At 44.8% G+C, this 18,678-nt stretch overlaps 1 protein-coding gene across 1 annotated transcript in view; it reads left to right on the top strand.

The window, feature by feature from the left end:
* Nucleotides 1-1,903: 1,903 nt before the first annotated feature.
* The window catches only part of LOC126185120 (probable chitinase 2), a 277,984-nt gene continuing 261,209 nt past the window's right edge, over nucleotides 1,904-18,678 (top strand). Inside the window, exon 1 of the mRNA XM_049927938.1 lies at nucleotides 1,904-2,042. Within this exon, the coding sequence (XP_049783895.1) occupies nucleotides 1,979-2,042 (64 nt within the window). The 5' untranslated portion in view covers nucleotides 1,904-1,978. The remainder of the gene's footprint in view (nucleotides 2,043-18,678) is intronic.

Consider the following 18,678-nt stretch of genomic DNA (forward strand, 5'->3'; position numbering starts at 1 on the left):
CATAGACACAGGCAACAGAGCATGCACAATGTCGGCACTAGTACAGTGTATATCCACCTTTCGCAGCAATGCAGGCTGCTATTCTCCCATGGAGACGATCGTAGAGATGCTGGATGTAGTCCTGTGGAACGGCTTGACGTGCCATTTCCACCTGGCGCCTCAGTTGGACCAGCGTTCGTGCTGGACGTGCAGACCGCGTGAGACGACGCTTCATCCAGTCCCAAACATGCCAGGGTAGTTGCTGGCCAGAGTAGTTGACTTACACCTTCTAGAGCACGTTGGGTGGCACGGGATACATGCGGACGTGCATTGTCCTGTTGGAACAGCAAGTTCCCTTGCCGGTCTAGGAATGGTAGAACGATGGGTTCGATGACGGTTTGGATGTACCGTGCACTATTCAGTGTCCCCTCGACGATCACCAGTGGTGTACGGCCAGTGTAGGAGATCACTCCCCACACCATGATGCCGGGTGTTGGCCCTGTGTGCCTCGGTCGTATGCAGTCCTGATTGTGGCGCTCACCTGCACGGCGCCAAACACGCATACGACCATCATTGGCACCAAGGCAGAAGCGACTCTCGTCGCTGAAGACGACACGTCTCCATTCGTCCCTCCATTCACGCCTGTCGCGACACCACTGGAGGCGGGCTGCACGATGTTGGGGCGTGAGCGGAAGACGGCCTAACGGTGTGCGGGACCGTAGCCCAGCTTCATGGAGACGGTTGCGAATGGTCCTCGCCGATACCCCAGGAGCAACAGTGTCCCTAATTTGCTGGGAAGTGGCGGTGCGGTCCCCTACGGCACTGCGTAGGATCCTACGGTCTTGGCGTGCATCCGTGCGTCGCTGCGGTCCGGTCCCAGGTCGACGGGCACGTGCACCTTCCGCCGACCACTGGCGACAACATCGATGCACTGTGGAGACCTCACGCCCCACGTGTTGAGCAATTCGGCGGTACGTCCACCCGGCCTCCCGCATGCCCACTATACGCCCTCGCTCAAAGTCCGTCAACTGCACATACTGTTCACGTCCACGCTGTCGCGGCATGCTACCAGTGTTAAAGACTGCGATTGAGCTCCGTATACCACGGCAAACTGGCTGACACTGACGGCGGCGGTGCACAAATGCTGCGCAGCTAGCGCCATTTGACGGCCAGCACCGCGGTTCCTGGTGTGTCCGCTGTGCCGTGCGTGTGATCATTGCTTGTACAGCCCTCTCGCAGTGTCCGGAGCAAGTATGGTGGGTCTGACACACCGGTGTCAATGTGTTCTTTTTTCCATTTCCAGGAGTGTATTTATGGAAATAGAATCATCACTGTTGCAATGAACAACTGTAATATATGTTTTTATGTTATTTCATTAAAATACTGCCTATATATCTGGTGTAAATTACTTGGGGTCTATATGATCACAGTGGTACTCAGTCAGATAAAAAAGTCCCATTAGTAAGACGGATAAGTGATTTGCCATCTCTGGCACTGGCAGAATTACCATATCAGTGGCGAACCTTAAAGGTTTTGTCTCTTCTCCCTGAACTTCAATTTCCGTTTCAAATGTGTCTTCGGTTTCCATTACTTCTTCCTCTTTGTATAGATTAAATAACATTGGGGGCAGGCTACAGCTCTGCCTCCCTCCATTTCGTGCCCTTCTACTCTTATGACTACAGCCTGGTTTCTGTACATGTTTTAGATAACCTTTCGCTTCCTGTATTTTATCACCGATTACTTCAACCGAAGACATGTGGCGTTATCACACGCGACTGACGGACGAGTTGACCGGCGCTCATCTGTAGGACAGATAAGGTGGCTTCCGCGTTTTAAAACGTCGACTGCGCAGGCCGCCAGAGCAACAGGTGTGGACGGCGTCGAGGCTGGAGACACGAGGGAGGCGCGCCCGCCGTCGTGGGCAGGGTGGGGGCGGCTGTGACGTCACGTAACGGTGCGGGCGTGCAGGCAGCGCGCGCCAGCCGCGCCAGTGGACGAGATGCAGCAGCTCGCGCCGCCTGTCGTGCTCGCCTTCCTGGCAGCCGCCTTCGCCGCTTCTCCCCGTAAGTACACTCCTGCCAGCGGCCGAGCTCTGGTCGCAGCTCGTGAAGCGAAGCCAGACTAGGATCTATCGTACTGTCGACGACGACATCACTAGCGTTGGGCACGAGCTCGGACTGGCGAAGGACAGGGAAGTATATTAGCCGTGTCCTTCCGTAGGAAGCATACCAGCAGCGATTTAGGGAAATCGAACAAAACCTAAATATGGTTGGTCATCGTATCCCTGACAGATACTGTACAATAGCGTGACTGTCAACTAAATATACGGTAAATACAGGTAACTGTGGTGGTATACATCGGTTGTACAGAACGTGCGGGATGCTGGCGGATTTCTGGTGACACTCTGTATACTACTTAGTTTTGTGGCTGGTACGTGATGAAAATGCTAGCTGCCTGGTGGATATTAACACGGATACCGCACAGGAGCAGCCCCCGGTACATCGAGTACAAACATGAATATACAACCGCGCTCCTTACGAAGATCAGCCTGAAAATGTACCAAAAATAATTAATGGCGTCAAACAAATATTTCCTAAGTGACTCGACACAGTTATCAGCATCCATACCCAATAACTCCGGATGGGATCTGAACCGTCGCCCTCCCGAATGTGAACTTAGATGCTAACCACTGCGCCAGTGCAGCTTCTGGGTTATCCCAACAATTCCGGCAACTACGAAGTATACAGCTAGCAATACTCACTTTATCGCTCAACGAAATGCTTCTTGGACTATTTTCCTTTGTGGGCAGGACATCCACACCTGTTCCTCAATTGTTCGTTAATTTAGTCTTGTCAGTCTCTCCGTACAGCTGTATCCCACAAGTTATCGTGATGTTCTGTTCGTGTACGATCGACTTCGAGACTGTACAACCCCAATCATGTATTAACGTGCCACGGAATTCGCCTGCCGTAAGTATTCTTCAGAATACGAGACTTCCTCCTGCTGCTGGTAGATGTTGTTATGTGGAAAGTATATAGTGTTAAATTTGCCACTATGGGTGATTTTTAATGGCGTCCACACTTTCTTTACGAACACGAGTGGCACTTATGACACTCGGTTTTTTAGGCGTGTTAGGTACCAGGAAATAAGACTATATTAGTCTCGAAATCGATTATATACGAATTGAACGTCACACTGAATGGTGTGATACAACTGTATGGAAAAACCGGGATCAGGTTTTAGGCCTGTATTGGTTGATTAACAAACAAGTTTGTCTGATCGTCGTCCGTGACCACGATGGATGACTTCCGAACTATCTGTTTTGAATGCATCCGACGGTGCCGGAAAGGTCACTATATTCATTCCAGACGTAAACTAAATGTCGGCAGGAGGCAAAACGTTTAACGCAGAATCTATCTACATGTATACTTTACAAGCAATTTACGTGTGGCTGAGTGAACCTGTAGTACCACCGTCATTTCTCGCCCTTCGTTTTCCATACACTAATACTACATTGGAAGAACAGCTGTTGGTAAGTCGCTACATATGCTCAAATTTCTCAATCTCCAGTCGTGGAGATGTGTGTCTAATGTGTTGTCTGACTTATTCGAACGTATGCTCTTGGAATTCCAACAGAAATATCCCCATAATGCCCAGTGCGTCTCTTTTAATGTCGTTCTCGCGCTAGCTAAATGAATCCGCGAAGAAATGCGCAGCTCTTTAGATCTTCTCCATCTACACTATTACTCCTACCTGGAAACTGTTCCTAAATTTTTTTCGTGGTCTTCACATTTTATGTCGCTCCGAACGGGTATTCTTAGATACTTTACGTTTGTTACTCTTTCCACTGAATGATCGTCAATGGTGTAATCAAACAATAATGGGTCTTCCCGTCTATTTATTCGCGGTATGTTATATTTATTGATCTTGATGGTCAACTGCCAGTCCCAGCAGCAAGCGTCGATCCTCTGAGGTCTTCCTACACTTTTCCTCCGCTGCAAACTGCTAGTACCCAATCGTATAGTCTGAACATCCTCATCAAGCTACCGCCGTTTTTATATACATTGCCTTGGGATACTTTCGTTGTTACTTGTTTAGTCAGAAAAATATTTCAATTTCCAGAGTTGTGGCCACACATCGACACAAAAAGACCCGTTGATACTCTCGTAAAGCAAGATTTCTCTGTAATTACGGCATAGATGATGACTGATGACGACACGTACGAGCTGTTCTCAGTATATCACCGTCTCCCACCGATAGTGAAATAATGACATGTCTCACAGGATGTAGCCGAAAGAAAAGCTCGTATACAGGGTGATTCAAAAGTCACCTCTCACTGGACAATGGTACATTGGTGAGTCGACAGTCCTAGCCCATAGAACGAAGTCGTATTTAGGGATATAACAGGAACAATCACTCGAAGCGAAAACGTCAAGTAAACATGGGCCCCAAAATGTGTATCTTCAGAGCTATGGCCACATCTTCGAAACTGTGAAACAAACCCCATGTATTGGAAGCTCTTTACTTTCCATATTTTGGTAGAAGGTAGTATGAACCAACACAAGAAAAAATAACCTTGTAAACAAGGGCTAACTAAAATATTTGCCTTAGGATCTATGAACACTTGTTCATTTTCACTACTGCGAAACACTTCTTCTGCGGGGCCCGCATCTCGTGGTCGTGCGGTAGCGTTCTCGCTTCCCACGCCCGGGTTCCCGGGTTCGATTCCCGGCGGGGTCAGGGATTTTCTCTGCCTCGTGATGGCTGGGTGTTGTGTGCTGTCCTTCGGTTAGTTAGGTTTAAGTAGTTCTAAGTTCTAGGGGACTTATGACCACAGCAGTTGAGTCCCATAGTGCTCAGAGCCATTTGAACCATTTTTTGAACTTCTTCTGCGGAAGAAGTACCCACAGCTCTTAAGATATGCATTTTAAAGTCTACATTTACTGTACAGTTTTTTTTCTTATTTTGGTCCTTTCTACCTCCTTGCAGTAGAAGAGATTCGTTTCACAGTACCGAAGACGAATAAGTGTTCATAGCTCATAAGGTATGCATTTTAGAGTCCATGTTTACTATATATTTTTTGCTTCAGATGACAGTTTCTGTCATACATCTGACTACTATATAGTCCTATGGGGCATGACTTTTGAATCAGCCTGTATAGAGAAAGATGCTCAGCTCATGTCTGTCAACGAAACTCGATACCACAACGCTACCAGTAACAACGCACTCGTGTTTATAAACACAGCTCTGTGGCTCTGTCTGAAGTGCCGAATACAGAACAGGATAAAAGAATGGTCTGATTTTTGGAAGAAGCAAACCCTGTCACATATTTTCTTCTTTGGACGATGTATGTTTGTTACAGCTCCACCGACATTTTCGTTCTGCGTGTTTAGTTACACGGAATGAAGTGAGATATCAAAAAAGTTACAAAAAGCAGCGCAACGTAATCACTGCTGCTATTCATTGGCTGCAAACAGAAATGATTTCGCGATACGCTCCATTTCCCTCGAGTTGTGTTCAGGACTGCCCGCTCTTCCTGCCCGCCAGGTTGCCGTTAGCTGGCACCACACGCTTCACTACCTGCTCGACCACTCCGGTGCGGCCCGGCTCTGCTCTGCTCTCGGCGCCACTTTCTATTTTCCGCGGGCTTTTTGTTTGTGTTTGAGAATCGTGGAGTGCCCTGTGAAACCGCTGGCTACTGTTTCTCGTCTTCGCGTGCCATTAAATAGACAAATAAAAGATTTGCCGGTGGTGCCATCATTTACCGCCTAGATGAGTTACAAAATGTGCCAAACGAATTACTAATGATTTAGACAACGTATCTGAATGGTTCGAAAAGTAACAGTTGATCCCGAATAGCTAGATCCTGCCCATTAGTGCAACGAGAATACTGTCGAATTTCTGCTGCATGGCAGGTGACACAAATTTAGAAGTTATCGATTGGAGCAAATGTCTACGGATTGCTCTTAGGAACAACTGCAATTGGAATGATCGTATAAGAAATACAGTGGGGAAGGTGATCCAATGATGTCTTTTATTCGAAGAACATTTAGAAAGTGCAACAAATTTGAAAACAAAAGGTTTACACCACTCTCTATTCTAGAATCTATACAAACAAACAAACAAACACCGTCCAAACAGGCCTTGGCGGCTCAACGGCACCGACCGGCCGCCGTGTCAACCTCACTCGTAGGCGTCACCGGATGCGGATACCGAGGGAAATGTGATCAACACGAGACGCTCCCGACCGGTGATTCTAGAATCTATATTTATCCTAAATTTACGTACATTGCAAATCACTGTCGACTGTTTGGTAGGTAGGACTTAGCGTAGTACTTCATCTGAAAAGGACACCTGTCGCCACTCATTGGACGTCCACTTCCGCAAATTCCAGCCTTAGTCGCCGATGAACAGCAATCACAATGGTTGCCTGCTCGTACGCTGAGGAGACGCTGTTGGTAGCCCCTCGGTTCAAATGGCTCTGAGCACTATCAGTCCCCTAGAACTTAGAACTACTTAAACCTAACTACCCTAAGGACATCACACTTAAACCTAACTACCCTAAGGACATCACACACACCCATGACCGAGGCAGGGTTCGAACCTGCGACCGTAGCGGTCGCGCGACTGCAGGCTGAAGCGCCTAGAACCGCTCGGCCACCTCGGCCGGCCCCTCGGTTCATGTGCACGGTCAGTTGCACGTCTGTTCTCCCGTACACTTCTACGCACCCGCGTCATCCGCGGACCGTGATGCATCATATTTGCCTCAGCGCCGGTTTTGAATAGCACCATTTATACTTCAATCACGGCAGAACGCCAACTGCTTACAACTTAACAGCTTCTGAAATGCTTCCAGCCTTGGCCCAGAAGCGCCGTCAGATAAATCGCTCCATTTCGCACTGTTTCCCGTGTCCTTTCGACATACTTTGTATTCTCTCCACTGCTAGTGCTGCCACCTGCACCTGTGAGTGGTTATTGGACTTTGGACATATGCGGTGGTCACAGTAACATGACTGGAACTGGTGTATACGTTGCTGTTATTTGGTATGGATCAAACAGACTTGAGCAATATTGTAAGTAGGGACGCACGAGTATATTGTTAACCAGTCTTCTTTGTAGACACGAGCGACGTAGCGCAGTTGTTAGTACAATGGACTCTCATTGGAGCGGACGACGGTTCAAATTTAGGTTTATACAAACAGCTTTGTGCGGAGGGCAACCACAGCTAAGAGACATTTTGAGTAACAGTAAAAAAACACTCAACACTCAACAACCTTTCAGATTATCATACAAATTATAACAATTAAGAAGTCAAGATTGATTTGTTTCCAAAAGTCACATAGCTGTAGTCAAGAACGATGAGGTGTTGCTGTATGCTACACAGATATGCAGCTTTTGGAAACACCTCATCATTCTTGAATTTTTACTTGCTATAATTTTTATGATAATTTCAATGGTTATTGAGTGTTTACTGTTTTTTATTGTGGTTCACAAATTCCGTGATTTCCTAAATAGCTTAAAGCAAATGTCAAGTGATTCCTTTGAAAGCGTACTTCCGATTTCCTTCCCTAATCCGAACTTGTGATTAACGCCTAATGATTTTGTTGTGGACGGGAATAATCTTCATTCCTCCCTTTGTGGACTGACTACATTTTCCCAGTATAACGCCTATAAACGGAAACCTACCACTTGCGTTACCTGCAATTGAGTCTATGAGATCATTCCATATCATTCCCATTCAAACTGCTACACCTAGGAATTTGTGTGGATCAATCGATTTCAATTGTAACTCGTTAATATTGTGGTCATAAGAACTATTTTCCTGCGTTTTGGTAAGTTCGCAGTATTGCTGAGCAGTGCGGGATACTTACAAGGTAGGATTCAAAACATGTCACAAAATAAGGGAAAGAGTGTCACACATATAATAAACATGTTGGGATAGCAATCATTAAAAGTATAGTAACCTCAATTGGGGCGAAATCGTTTCACGAAATTTTTGCTGTCTTCCACTTACATATACAGGAAGGACCACTACGACAAAAAAAGAAATCAGACCTAGCACAAAAAAAATTTTTGTTTGCCATTTTCCCATGCGCTGTTGAGGTGGTGTCTTGTACCCTATCTGCTAAGCACTTCAGTCACAACAGCGGAGTAATCATCTAGTTGTACGTATATCGATAGTCTACAAGTCGATGCTTACTGTGTAATAGAACCTAGCCGCATTATTTACAGAAGTAACTAAGAAATTAGTATCTATAATAAATTTCACCGACCGCACTGCTCTTAATATAATGTCGACAGTGAATACGCGAGGATGAAAGCGACTGCATCAGGATGGATGCAAAATTGCACTTTGCAATGAATACCTGTGATATTAGCTCTTCTCTCTCTCGCTCTCGTGTTCTGTATTGTCTGCAGGCCCCCGAGTGATTCTTACTGGAAGGTGCTTTCCTACTGATTCGTCAGGAACCCCGCTAACTCGTAGTTTACTTTTCGTGAGAAGAGCATGCCGTCCTTACATCTTCATCATTCGTCCGACTGAAAACTACTGTACTAGAGTACGAGTAAATCTTATCACACTGACCATCATTATTACAGCTATACATGATGAAATTTACTACTGAAACTTATAGGAGAAAATAAAAATAATATATCAATTTTTAGTTCAAAATGGATCAAATAGCTCTGAGCACTATGGGACTTAACATCTGAGGTCATCAATTCCCTAGAACTTAGAACTACTTAAACCTAACTAACCTAAGGACATCACACACATCCATGCCCGAGGCAGGATTCGAACCTGCGACTGTAGCGGTAGCGCGGTTCCAGACTGGAGCGCCTAGAACCGCTCGGCCTCAATTTTTCGTGACATCCACGTTCACTTTTAAAGAAAAGTGTTAATAGAAGCACACAAGACATAATAGTGTAAAGAATTTGTTTGAAATACAAATGAAGGCCTAAAAAGTAGAAACCTCTACACTGCACGGGCCTTGACAGCGAAAGAGGCGCCAGATATCAGTGTGTATTACCGACTCGAAACATGGTTGCCTCACCTCCCTGCATTGGTACTGGCCGCATTCACTTTCCTCCACGACGATCACCAAGCATCAGACAAATCCTGTACTCTCGACGAAGAGAACCGCGCACCATAGATCGAGGTTCCATTCGAGGTGTTCCGTTGCCAACTTTCTTAAGGTCCTTACACTCCCACCAATTTATCGGCCGACCGACCAACCGACCAATTTCGCGGCAGCCTACACGCGTCCCGGCCGACAGCACTCTGAGATTACAGCGAATCCTTGTTCCTATCGCTGGTTACCATTTGTTAACCTTAGGTTCAGTGAGGCTGCGTTCTACGAGATCCCGCTTGGTATTACAAGGTCACAAAAACTGGGATTTGCCTTGATTGTTTTAGTTCTAAAAAGGCCGAAGAACGCCGAGAGAAAGCCGTGGGCAAAGAAATGGCTAATGCCCAGGAAGAAATTCTCCCACCCTCCGCTGACTTATGGAGCTGGGAGCCGATGATTTTCAGAATTAATTAAGAATGACTGAAGCATGCCTTTCGAATCTGCTGAAATTCATCAAACCTTATTTGACGAAAAAGAATACAGTCGTGAGAGATGCTGTAAGCTGTGAGGAAAAGTGTTAGCTACATTACGATTTGTAGTCACTGAGTGAAGTTACGAGGACCTCTAATCCTTGAAACCGAAAAGGTCATTTATAGTTGCATGAGGAAACACACCACGGCAAAGCAAATCAAATAAAATAAAACGACCTGTGCTCATGTAAACTTTATGAATTTATTTATGTATATAGCATAAAAGATGCCCCGTACTATTTTAAGGAATTCGTTTCGGACAAGAAGAACAAAGACTACAATTGGTGATGGCGCATATTATGTAATAAATACAGCAAAAGATAACATATATGTGATGCATTTAGCAACTATTATAACTATGAAAAAGTCCTAGGCTTTGCTGTTCGCAGCAGAAGGCGTGGCGATCGGATGGACTTTTTAACACATCTAACAATGAAGCGAGTATGTTTTATGAGTCAGTCAGTCGAGTACCTGTATTTCAGTTTTTAAGCTTTATTAGCGATTCATATCGGAAATGAGATCTAAAATTTGTATTGTATTGTATGTTAACCGGGGACCTAGTAACGACGGAGAGGCTCCGTCCCCGCCGCAGCAGCAGTGGTCCACAACCCCACGACGACTACCGCAATCCACTTCACCCCTCCGCCGCCCCACTCTGAACCACACTCTTTCAGGGTTATTGTGCGGTGGATTCCCCCCCCCCCCTCCTTCCCAGAAAACGACTCGCACCAGACGAGTGTAACCCCTATATTTGCGTGGTAGACTAATGGTGGTACGCGTACGCGGAGAACTTGTTTGCGCAGCAATCGCCGACAGTGTAGCTGATGCGGAATAAGGGGAACCAGCCCGCATTCGCCGAGGCAGATGGAAAACCGCTTAAAAGCCATCCACAGACTGGCCAGCTCACCGGACCTCGACACAAGTCCGCCGGAGACCAGGCGCTCCTTCCCACTCAGGAAAGTCGTGCGTTAGATCGCACAGCTAACCAGGCGGGCGATCTAAAATTTAATCTGTGTCGGAAATAGAGTCTAACGAGGTAAATGTTGACAGTCGACAGATTTTTATTCACAAAAATATATATTTTTGACTCCGACTGTTTCACCACGGAAGATCGTAACACTGTCCCTCCTTTCAATCGTCGTGCGAACGTCGAAATGGGAGATATTGAGTTAGCCGATCGCGGAATTGAAAAGCAGCTACAATCGTTTAGTAGTGGAAAAGCTTCAGGACCACATGAGATACCTATAAGACTCTATAACGATTATGCGAAAGAACTTGCTCCCCTTCTAGCAGCAATTTATCGTAGATCACTTGAGCAACGAAACGTACCTAATGACTGGAAAAAAGAGCAGGTCTTTCCCGTTGTTAAGAAAGGCCGTAAGACAGAGCTACACAATTATAGACCTACATCGTTGGCCGGCCGGAGTGGCCGAGCGGTTCTAGGCGCGTCAGTCTGGAACCGCGCGACCGCTACGGTCGCAGGTTCGAATCCTGCCTCGGACATGGATGTGTGTGATGTCCTTAGGTTAGTTAGGTTTAAGTAGTTCTAAGTTCTAGGGGACTGATGACCTCAGATGTTAAGTCCCATAGTGCTCAGAGCCATTTGAACCATTTGAACCTACATCGTTGACGTCAGTCTGTTGCAGAATTATGGAACATGTTTTATGTTCAAGAATTATGACGTTCTTGAAAAAACGAACAGCTCCTCTATAAAAATCAACATGGATTCCGCAAACAGAGATCCTGCGAAACTCAGCTCGCTCAGTTCCTCCACGAGATCCACAGCGCAGTGGACAACGCGCTCATACTGATGCCGTGTTCCTTGATTTCAGTAAGGCATTTAACACCGTCCCACGTTGCCGTTTAATGAAAAAACAAAAAAACAAAAAAAAACGAGCTTACGGAGTATCGGAGCAGACCTGCGATTGGATTCAAGACTTTCTTGCAGACAGAACTCAACACGTCGCTCTTAACGGGACTAAATCGACAGATGTAAAGGTAATATCCGGAGTACCACAGGCAAGTGTGGTAGGGCCGTTGCTGTTCACAATAAATATAAATGATCTAGTAGAAAGCGTTGGATGCTCTTTAAGGCTATTCGCAGATGATGCCGTTGTTTATACCAAAGTATCAACGCCAGAATATAGTAAGAATTGGCAGAACGACCTGCAGAGAATTGATGAATGGTGCAGACTCTGGCAGTTGACCCTGAAAGGAAATAACTGTAACATATTGCGCATACATAGGAAAAGAAATCCACTACTGTACCGCTACACTACTGATGACAAACAGCTGGAGACAGTGTTTGCCGTAAAATATTTAGGCGTAATTATCCACAGCGACGTTAAGTGGAATGACCATATAAAACAGATAGTCGGAAAAGCAGATACCAGACTCAGATTCATCGAAAGAATCTTAAGGAAATGTAACTCATCCACGAAAGAAGTGGCTTATAAGGCGATTGTTCGCCCGATTCTTGAGTACTGTTCATCTATCTGGGATCGCTATCACGTAGGACTGATAGAGGAGATAGAGAAGATCCAACGAAGAGCGGCGCGTTTCGTCACGGGATCGTTTAGCTGGCGAGAGAGCGTTACGGAGATGCTAAACAACCCCCACTGGCAGACGTTACAAGAGAGGCGTTATGCATCACGGAGAGATTTACTATGGAAATTTTGGGACAGTACTCTTCAGGAGGAGTCAGACAACATATTACTTTCTCTCACATACACCTTGCGTATTGACCACGAGGAAAAAATTCGAGAAATTAGAGCCAATACAGAGGCTTACCGACAAAAATTCTTCCCACGCACTATTCGCGAGTGGATCAGGGTTGGAGGGATCATATAGTGGTATCGAAAAAGTCCTCCGCCACACACCATTAGGTGGCTTGCGGAGTATGATGTAGATATATATGTGTGCGACACGAAACGATTGTGATACTACAGTGGCTGTGTTATTCTGATTACGATGCAAGGTTCCTTTGGACGCCCGTGCATGTCAGACACACGGTTGACGGTATATGGAGGTTTGGCTCTGGCCGTGAGTCGTGCGCGGATAACCAAATTCAGACATGTCCGAAAGAACAGACACCGTATCCATATAAGCATATAGTTCTGGCAATACCGGCCATGACCTTCTTCTGTACGGATGCACACATATTACCCGAACTCTTACGGGACTTGGTAAGAATGTCTTCCACGAGTAATGAGTGTGTTGGGTAGGGACGCCACGAATGTAGTGTGTGGACATATTAGGTGAGAATGTAGGTCTCGCGGGAGGTGTGCGCGAGATAGTCCCTGCAGTCGCACCGTCCTCTGTGCCCTCTGTGGCTCAGATGGATAGAGCGTCTGCCATGTAAGCAGGAGATCCCGGCTTCGAGTCACGGTCGGGACACACATTTTCGCCTGTCCCCGTTGATACGTACCAACGCCTGTAAGCTGCTGAAGGTATTAATATATATTCATAATTTCGTTCTAGACGGCTGCAGGTCATCGATCCATATAAGTACAATGCTTAGTGGTCTGTACTGTAGTTCGCTATGGGCGCAGATCTTCAATGTTTTGTGTCTTTCGATAGCAACTGAATGTTCCAATGTCGTCACTGTGGTTTAAGCCAGTTCGTTTATCAGCTTCACGTGCTAATAACCTTTCTTACGGCAAATTGACGAAGCACGCATAGTATGAACTTGAAACGACCATTCGTTGCTTACAGACTGAAAAAAGAACGCAACCAGCACTGTCCTGTTCGCGATTGTAGATATGGGACGCTCTACGGAACTATACAGCGATTTCCTGTGCTCGAGAGAGCATTAAGAAATATGTTAACCAAATCACGGAAAACCTTAATCGGAATGACCAGACACGGTTCTTTTCAACTTGGTTGCTTATCCAAAACATCACTCAGCTGTCGAACACAGCTACTTTTTGATCGCTACAGAGTTCACTAAGTACAAAGTTTACGAGCAATCTGGCATGTAGCCAAATTTTCTAACAAAGCATCATCACCTGAGTCTTTGATTGCACCTCCTCTTTTTACTTGTGTTCTCATTTTATCACAATTTTTAAGAAGTGTCGTAGAACAAGCTTTTATTACGGAGCGTGTGTGTGTGTGTGTGTGTGTGTGTGTGTGTGTGTGTGTGTGTGCGTGTGCGTGTGTGCGCGCGCGCGTTTCGCGAGTTCGTTTTAAACATGTTTTAGCCGAAAATTTTTATATTTTAAAGGGATGTGAAGGATATTTTATTCTTATGCAATGATCTTGTTACACGGGCCAGGTAAGAGAAATTGCTATAATAGGAATGATTATGTTGAGGCACTTTTCATACCTAAATACAGTATACAATTTATGTAGTATTTTATGAGTGTAACAAGAGTATGATGACGATCAGTGTTTATTGATCGACAATTAATTACACGCCACGTTGGACGTCAAGTCAGACATCTAGTGAGTGGAGGTCGGATAAGCTGCTGATTGCATTACGAGCCTGACTTCCCTCACACAGTGTCACCACTTGCTTGCCTTGTTAAATGGTTACTGGGCTAAGCTAAAATGAACTGCTCTTCTGTAAATCATATTTGAGAAACAAAATACGAAATGGCATTAACTTGGTATTGGTTACAAATAAGACAAAGCAAGCGTTTTGTACTAATAGTTAAACAGATATAGACGCGAACAAGATATCTGCTTAGGTGCGGTAGATTTCATATAAATACGTAATGTTTATCACTAATTTTAGTGCACTATATTTTATAACGGTATGATGGCGCACATTTTGCATTATTAACTGGTTTAGTTCAAGTACTAAACATCTTCATAACTGTTAAATTAATAAAATGCGTACTAAGTGTCTTCGTTCATAATTAACCTAATACGTATGATAAAGCAAACCATATGTCTATTGCTCGTTCTGTGTCCAGCGGCCACGAGTCACTAAGGTATCGTTATATCGATAATCGTTTCCGTTCACGGTGTAAGAGTCACGCTGTGCATCTTACTCCCACTGTTCCAAGAGGTCGCGTTCCAAAATGAGTCAAACAATATATTGCTGCCTGCAGCCTATATTTCACGTAATGAAGACGCCAAAATTAGAGACCTTCGGGTTCATACGGAACGTGCGCACCTAAGCGGAACTTTTTTAAAAAAAATTTTGACTTCTTTAAACAAAGATTATCTTATATCAAAACTTAGAGCAACTATTCTAGTATCTACAAAAAATTAAGATAATCCAAATATTCAAAAATAAACACATTAAAAACAAAATTCCAAGACACTACCTAAGTGCACGGTTTCCCGAACGTCGAGGAAATGTGCGCATCTGGTGGGGTAATTGTGCGCATGTTAGAAGAATTGATACGCAGTAATACCTGGAGAGGAAAAAAAAACAATACAAGGTTTGTTCCAAACATTATATTGATAAGGCACATGTTAAATTAGGTTAAACATAAGTTTTAATCAAATTTTACAAAATTTAGCATAGTTCAGGACTATTGGTTTTCAAATAAAATGCTAAGTTTTCTTTGATGTTAGGGGCCTACAGATTTAACAAGTTAGATAAGTCCTTCACTGCACATATCACATATAAAATCTTTAGCAGAATCATTTGCGGTACAAGCTGCATGGTACCATCTTCGGCACAAAGTACACCTGTTCCACAGTTCCCTGATCTCCACAAAGTCCGCAAATCTCGTCGTCGGCTCCTTGAAGTGCACCAGGGTCCAACAGCTCCATGTCGATATCATCGTCATTACACAGTGGAACTTCGTCAACATCTGAATCGTCTGATTCTTCTTCAATCATCTTTTTGTTTACCTTCTTTTGTAAGTGTTTCTTGCCAAAAGACTGATTATCCTCTTTCTTGTTTGGAAGTCTCTTCTTATCCATACTTTCTTTTGCATTAGGCTTAGGCCTATTGCCGAGATTAAGCTTTCTAGCAACTTTTATGTTTTTATTGGCAATTCTTTGCTATTTCACCTCTTCTTTTTCCTTTTTCTTTTCTACATCCAACTCCAGCTTTATTTTCATGGGTGTGCTAGTTAGTATTTCAGAATGCTGCTTTCCTCTGGGCTTTCTTGTTTTAACCTCAGTAGGCTTAGGCCTATCACATTTCTTCTATAGGTCAAAATCTGGTAGATAAGACAAACTTCTTATGGCTTTCAGTAAAACCTGCTGTGCACGTTGAGGAAGTAGGATCATCAAATAGCCCCGCAGATGGATTTGTAGCAGTCGATGGGGTCTTATGTTCTGCGGATGTTGAAGGACTGTCAATCTGTGGTTGCTTCCACTCTTAGCTCGTCTGGGGCAAAATCAGGTTCAGAAAACTTGTCGGGGTTGTATGGGTGAATAGCAGCTGCACGGAAGCCAGATAAGGCATTTGACAATGTAGCAACTTTAAGAAAAGCGTTCTTCACAAGTTCAGCAACTTCCTACTCAGTAATTCTCTGGTGCCCTGTTCGTATCATGAAAAGGTCATATTCTCTAGAAAGAGCATTCTTCAGAGGGCAAAAAAAGGTTAGGTCCAAGGGTTGTAGGCGGTGGGACGTGAGAGGTGGAAGAGAGACCATGTGGATGTAGTTTTATTTACAAACCTTGTAAGACTCAATGGAAATGTGGCTGTTGTGGTTGTCCAGTATGAGGAGCACTGGTTCATCAGCTGATGGGCGAGTATGTTTTTTAAAATGAAGAAGCCACTCATTCAATAGTTCCGTGTTGGTCCACCCATTGTTGGAACAACGGTATATGGCCCCATCTGGTCAATTTTATTGAAGATTTGCACTCATTCGTTTTCTTGGATAAATCGTTATAGGAGGTATGAAATGACGGTGGGGTAGCGCTTAAGAAAACTGTACATCCAATCTCTGCCGGCTAAGCCACTCTCTTTGTTGAAATTGTGGTTAATACCATTCTTCTCAACGTAGTCGTATGCCAATTTCCGCAAGCCTTTAGGTGTTAGGCCATAGAAATGATTCAAATGGCTCTGAGCACTATGGGACTTAACTTCTGAGGCCATCAGTCCCCTAGAACTTAGAACTACTTAAACCTAACTAACCTAAGGACACCACACACATCCATTCCCGAGGCAGGATTCGAACCTGCAACCGGAGTGGTCGCGCGGTTCCAGACTGTAGCGCCTAGAACCGCTCGGCCACCCCAGCCGGCTAGTCCATAGAACAAGTTGCCAAGAAGGACGATAAAAGCAACCATTTCTTGCTCAACAATTTCGGGAATAATAGACTTACGCCCCAAACTTGGCTGTGTAACCTGGTTAATGGGCTTCGCGAGGTATTTTCGTATTGTTGATTCTGGTATTCTGAAGCTCCTACCGACTTCTCTGATTTTTCTCCCATCTGTTCTTACTGCATGTATTGCTTGTTTAAGCATGTCTACAGTATAACTGTACTCCTCTGTTTTCCGGACGCACTTTCTCGGCATCTGAGAACAAAGAGAGAGAGAGAGAGAGAGAGAGAGAGAGAGAGAAAGGAGAGAGAAAAACTGTTGGTGGCCTGCTGGTATTTAACTACATGAAGGGGAAACGCGCGCATCGGTGCGCACCTTTAACCCATAGTGTCTTGGAAACAAATTTTGGCCACAATTTTCGTAAAACTAATTACAACCAAACAGGACTCACGTCAAAACATACCCATACCATACAGGCTTTAACTATATCACAAGTAAATATAGTCAACGTAATAAATAGAGACTCACCGTCTTAAATCCCGAGGACTGCAAATTAGATCTCAACGTCACGTTTCACCATTTGCAAACTCACTGAACGCGAGACTGTAATGGCGGCCCAGACGAAAGTAGTTCGCTAACATGCCGCTAGGTGTAGCACTGGTTACAAAGCTTTTAAATCAGAGAAACAGCGATGCGCATGTTTACCCTCAGCGCAAGTTTCCCCTACTTTCCCATACGACAGTTTTGTTTCTCGTGTACCACCTACGAATGGAATAGGACAGGGGGAAAACCGAACTGGTACGCTCCTTTTGTAAGAAGGTTTAGCAACAATAAAGAGCAAGGAAACAGTGTAGTCATATTTGATACAAGAACGGCATACGTTAAGCATTTAGCAAGGAACAAGCCAGAATTTCATTCGCGCTAGAAAAACACTAAAATCCCTTATATATAAATAAAACCTACTCTCAGGTGCCTGAGCAGTGTAGCCAATGACGAACGGCAGAGCATACCTTTGTTTCCACCAGGGTTCAAGTAGATGTACACAGTATAGTTGTCTACAGACACAGCGACTAGCAACTCCCGTAATATTATTAATCGGCCACAGAAGGTATACTTGTGAATACTTTATTTACACAACAGATCGTATCAATCAGAAAGTACGGGCTGGAGGGACAAGTAAATGACATATCCTCTCCACCTTATTTGCTTGCTTGCTTGCTCCACCGAAGTTTCTCATTCCAGTTATCAAAAATCGGAAAAATCGGAAAAATCAGAAGCCTTTGGTAAAATAGCATATTTTCTGCAGCACCCGCATGTCGACCGTCGAGGTACAATACCGTAGCGAAGTATCAGCAAGAAATCCGCTGTTGAACATGATGGGCCGCAGCTGTGTGTTCGCAGTAGTTCATTATGCTTCTTTGATGAAATGACGGTAAGCCAACAGCGTGCGTTTACAGTCGCAGCTCGAAGCAAATTCTTCTTGTCATAGGCAAAAGAGGAAAATCGAACGGTAGGTTAACTCACGTACCTCTCCTTGTTGCCGGCCGAAGTGGCCGTGCGGTTCTAGGCGCTGCAGTCTGGAACCGCGAGACCGCTACGGTCGCAGGTTCGAATCCTGCCTCGGGCATGTCCTTATGTTAGTTAGGTTTAACTAGTTTTGAGTTCTAGGGGACTAATGACCTCAGAAGTTGAGTCCCATAGAGCTCAGAGCCATTTTTTTAACCTCTCCTTGTTAATTATTATTTCGCCTTCTTTCTTCACTCAGGTTTTGCGCCCCCCGTGTGCCGGCGCCTCTGGGAAGAGCCTATCTCGCTACTCCGTCGGTACAGCATTGTCTCCACCACACCGTACAATGCCTTGCGGAGCCCGATAATGTTAGTGTCCCTGTTTTCCTGATAGGACCTACAGAAATAGCTGTCTCATTTACA

Source organism: Schistocerca cancellata, chromosome 4 (genome assembly GCF_023864275.1).
Source record: "Schistocerca cancellata isolate TAMUIC-IGC-003103 chromosome 4, iqSchCanc2.1, whole genome shotgun sequence".
NCBI lineage: Eukaryota > Metazoa > Arthropoda > Insecta > Orthoptera > Acrididae > Schistocerca > Schistocerca cancellata.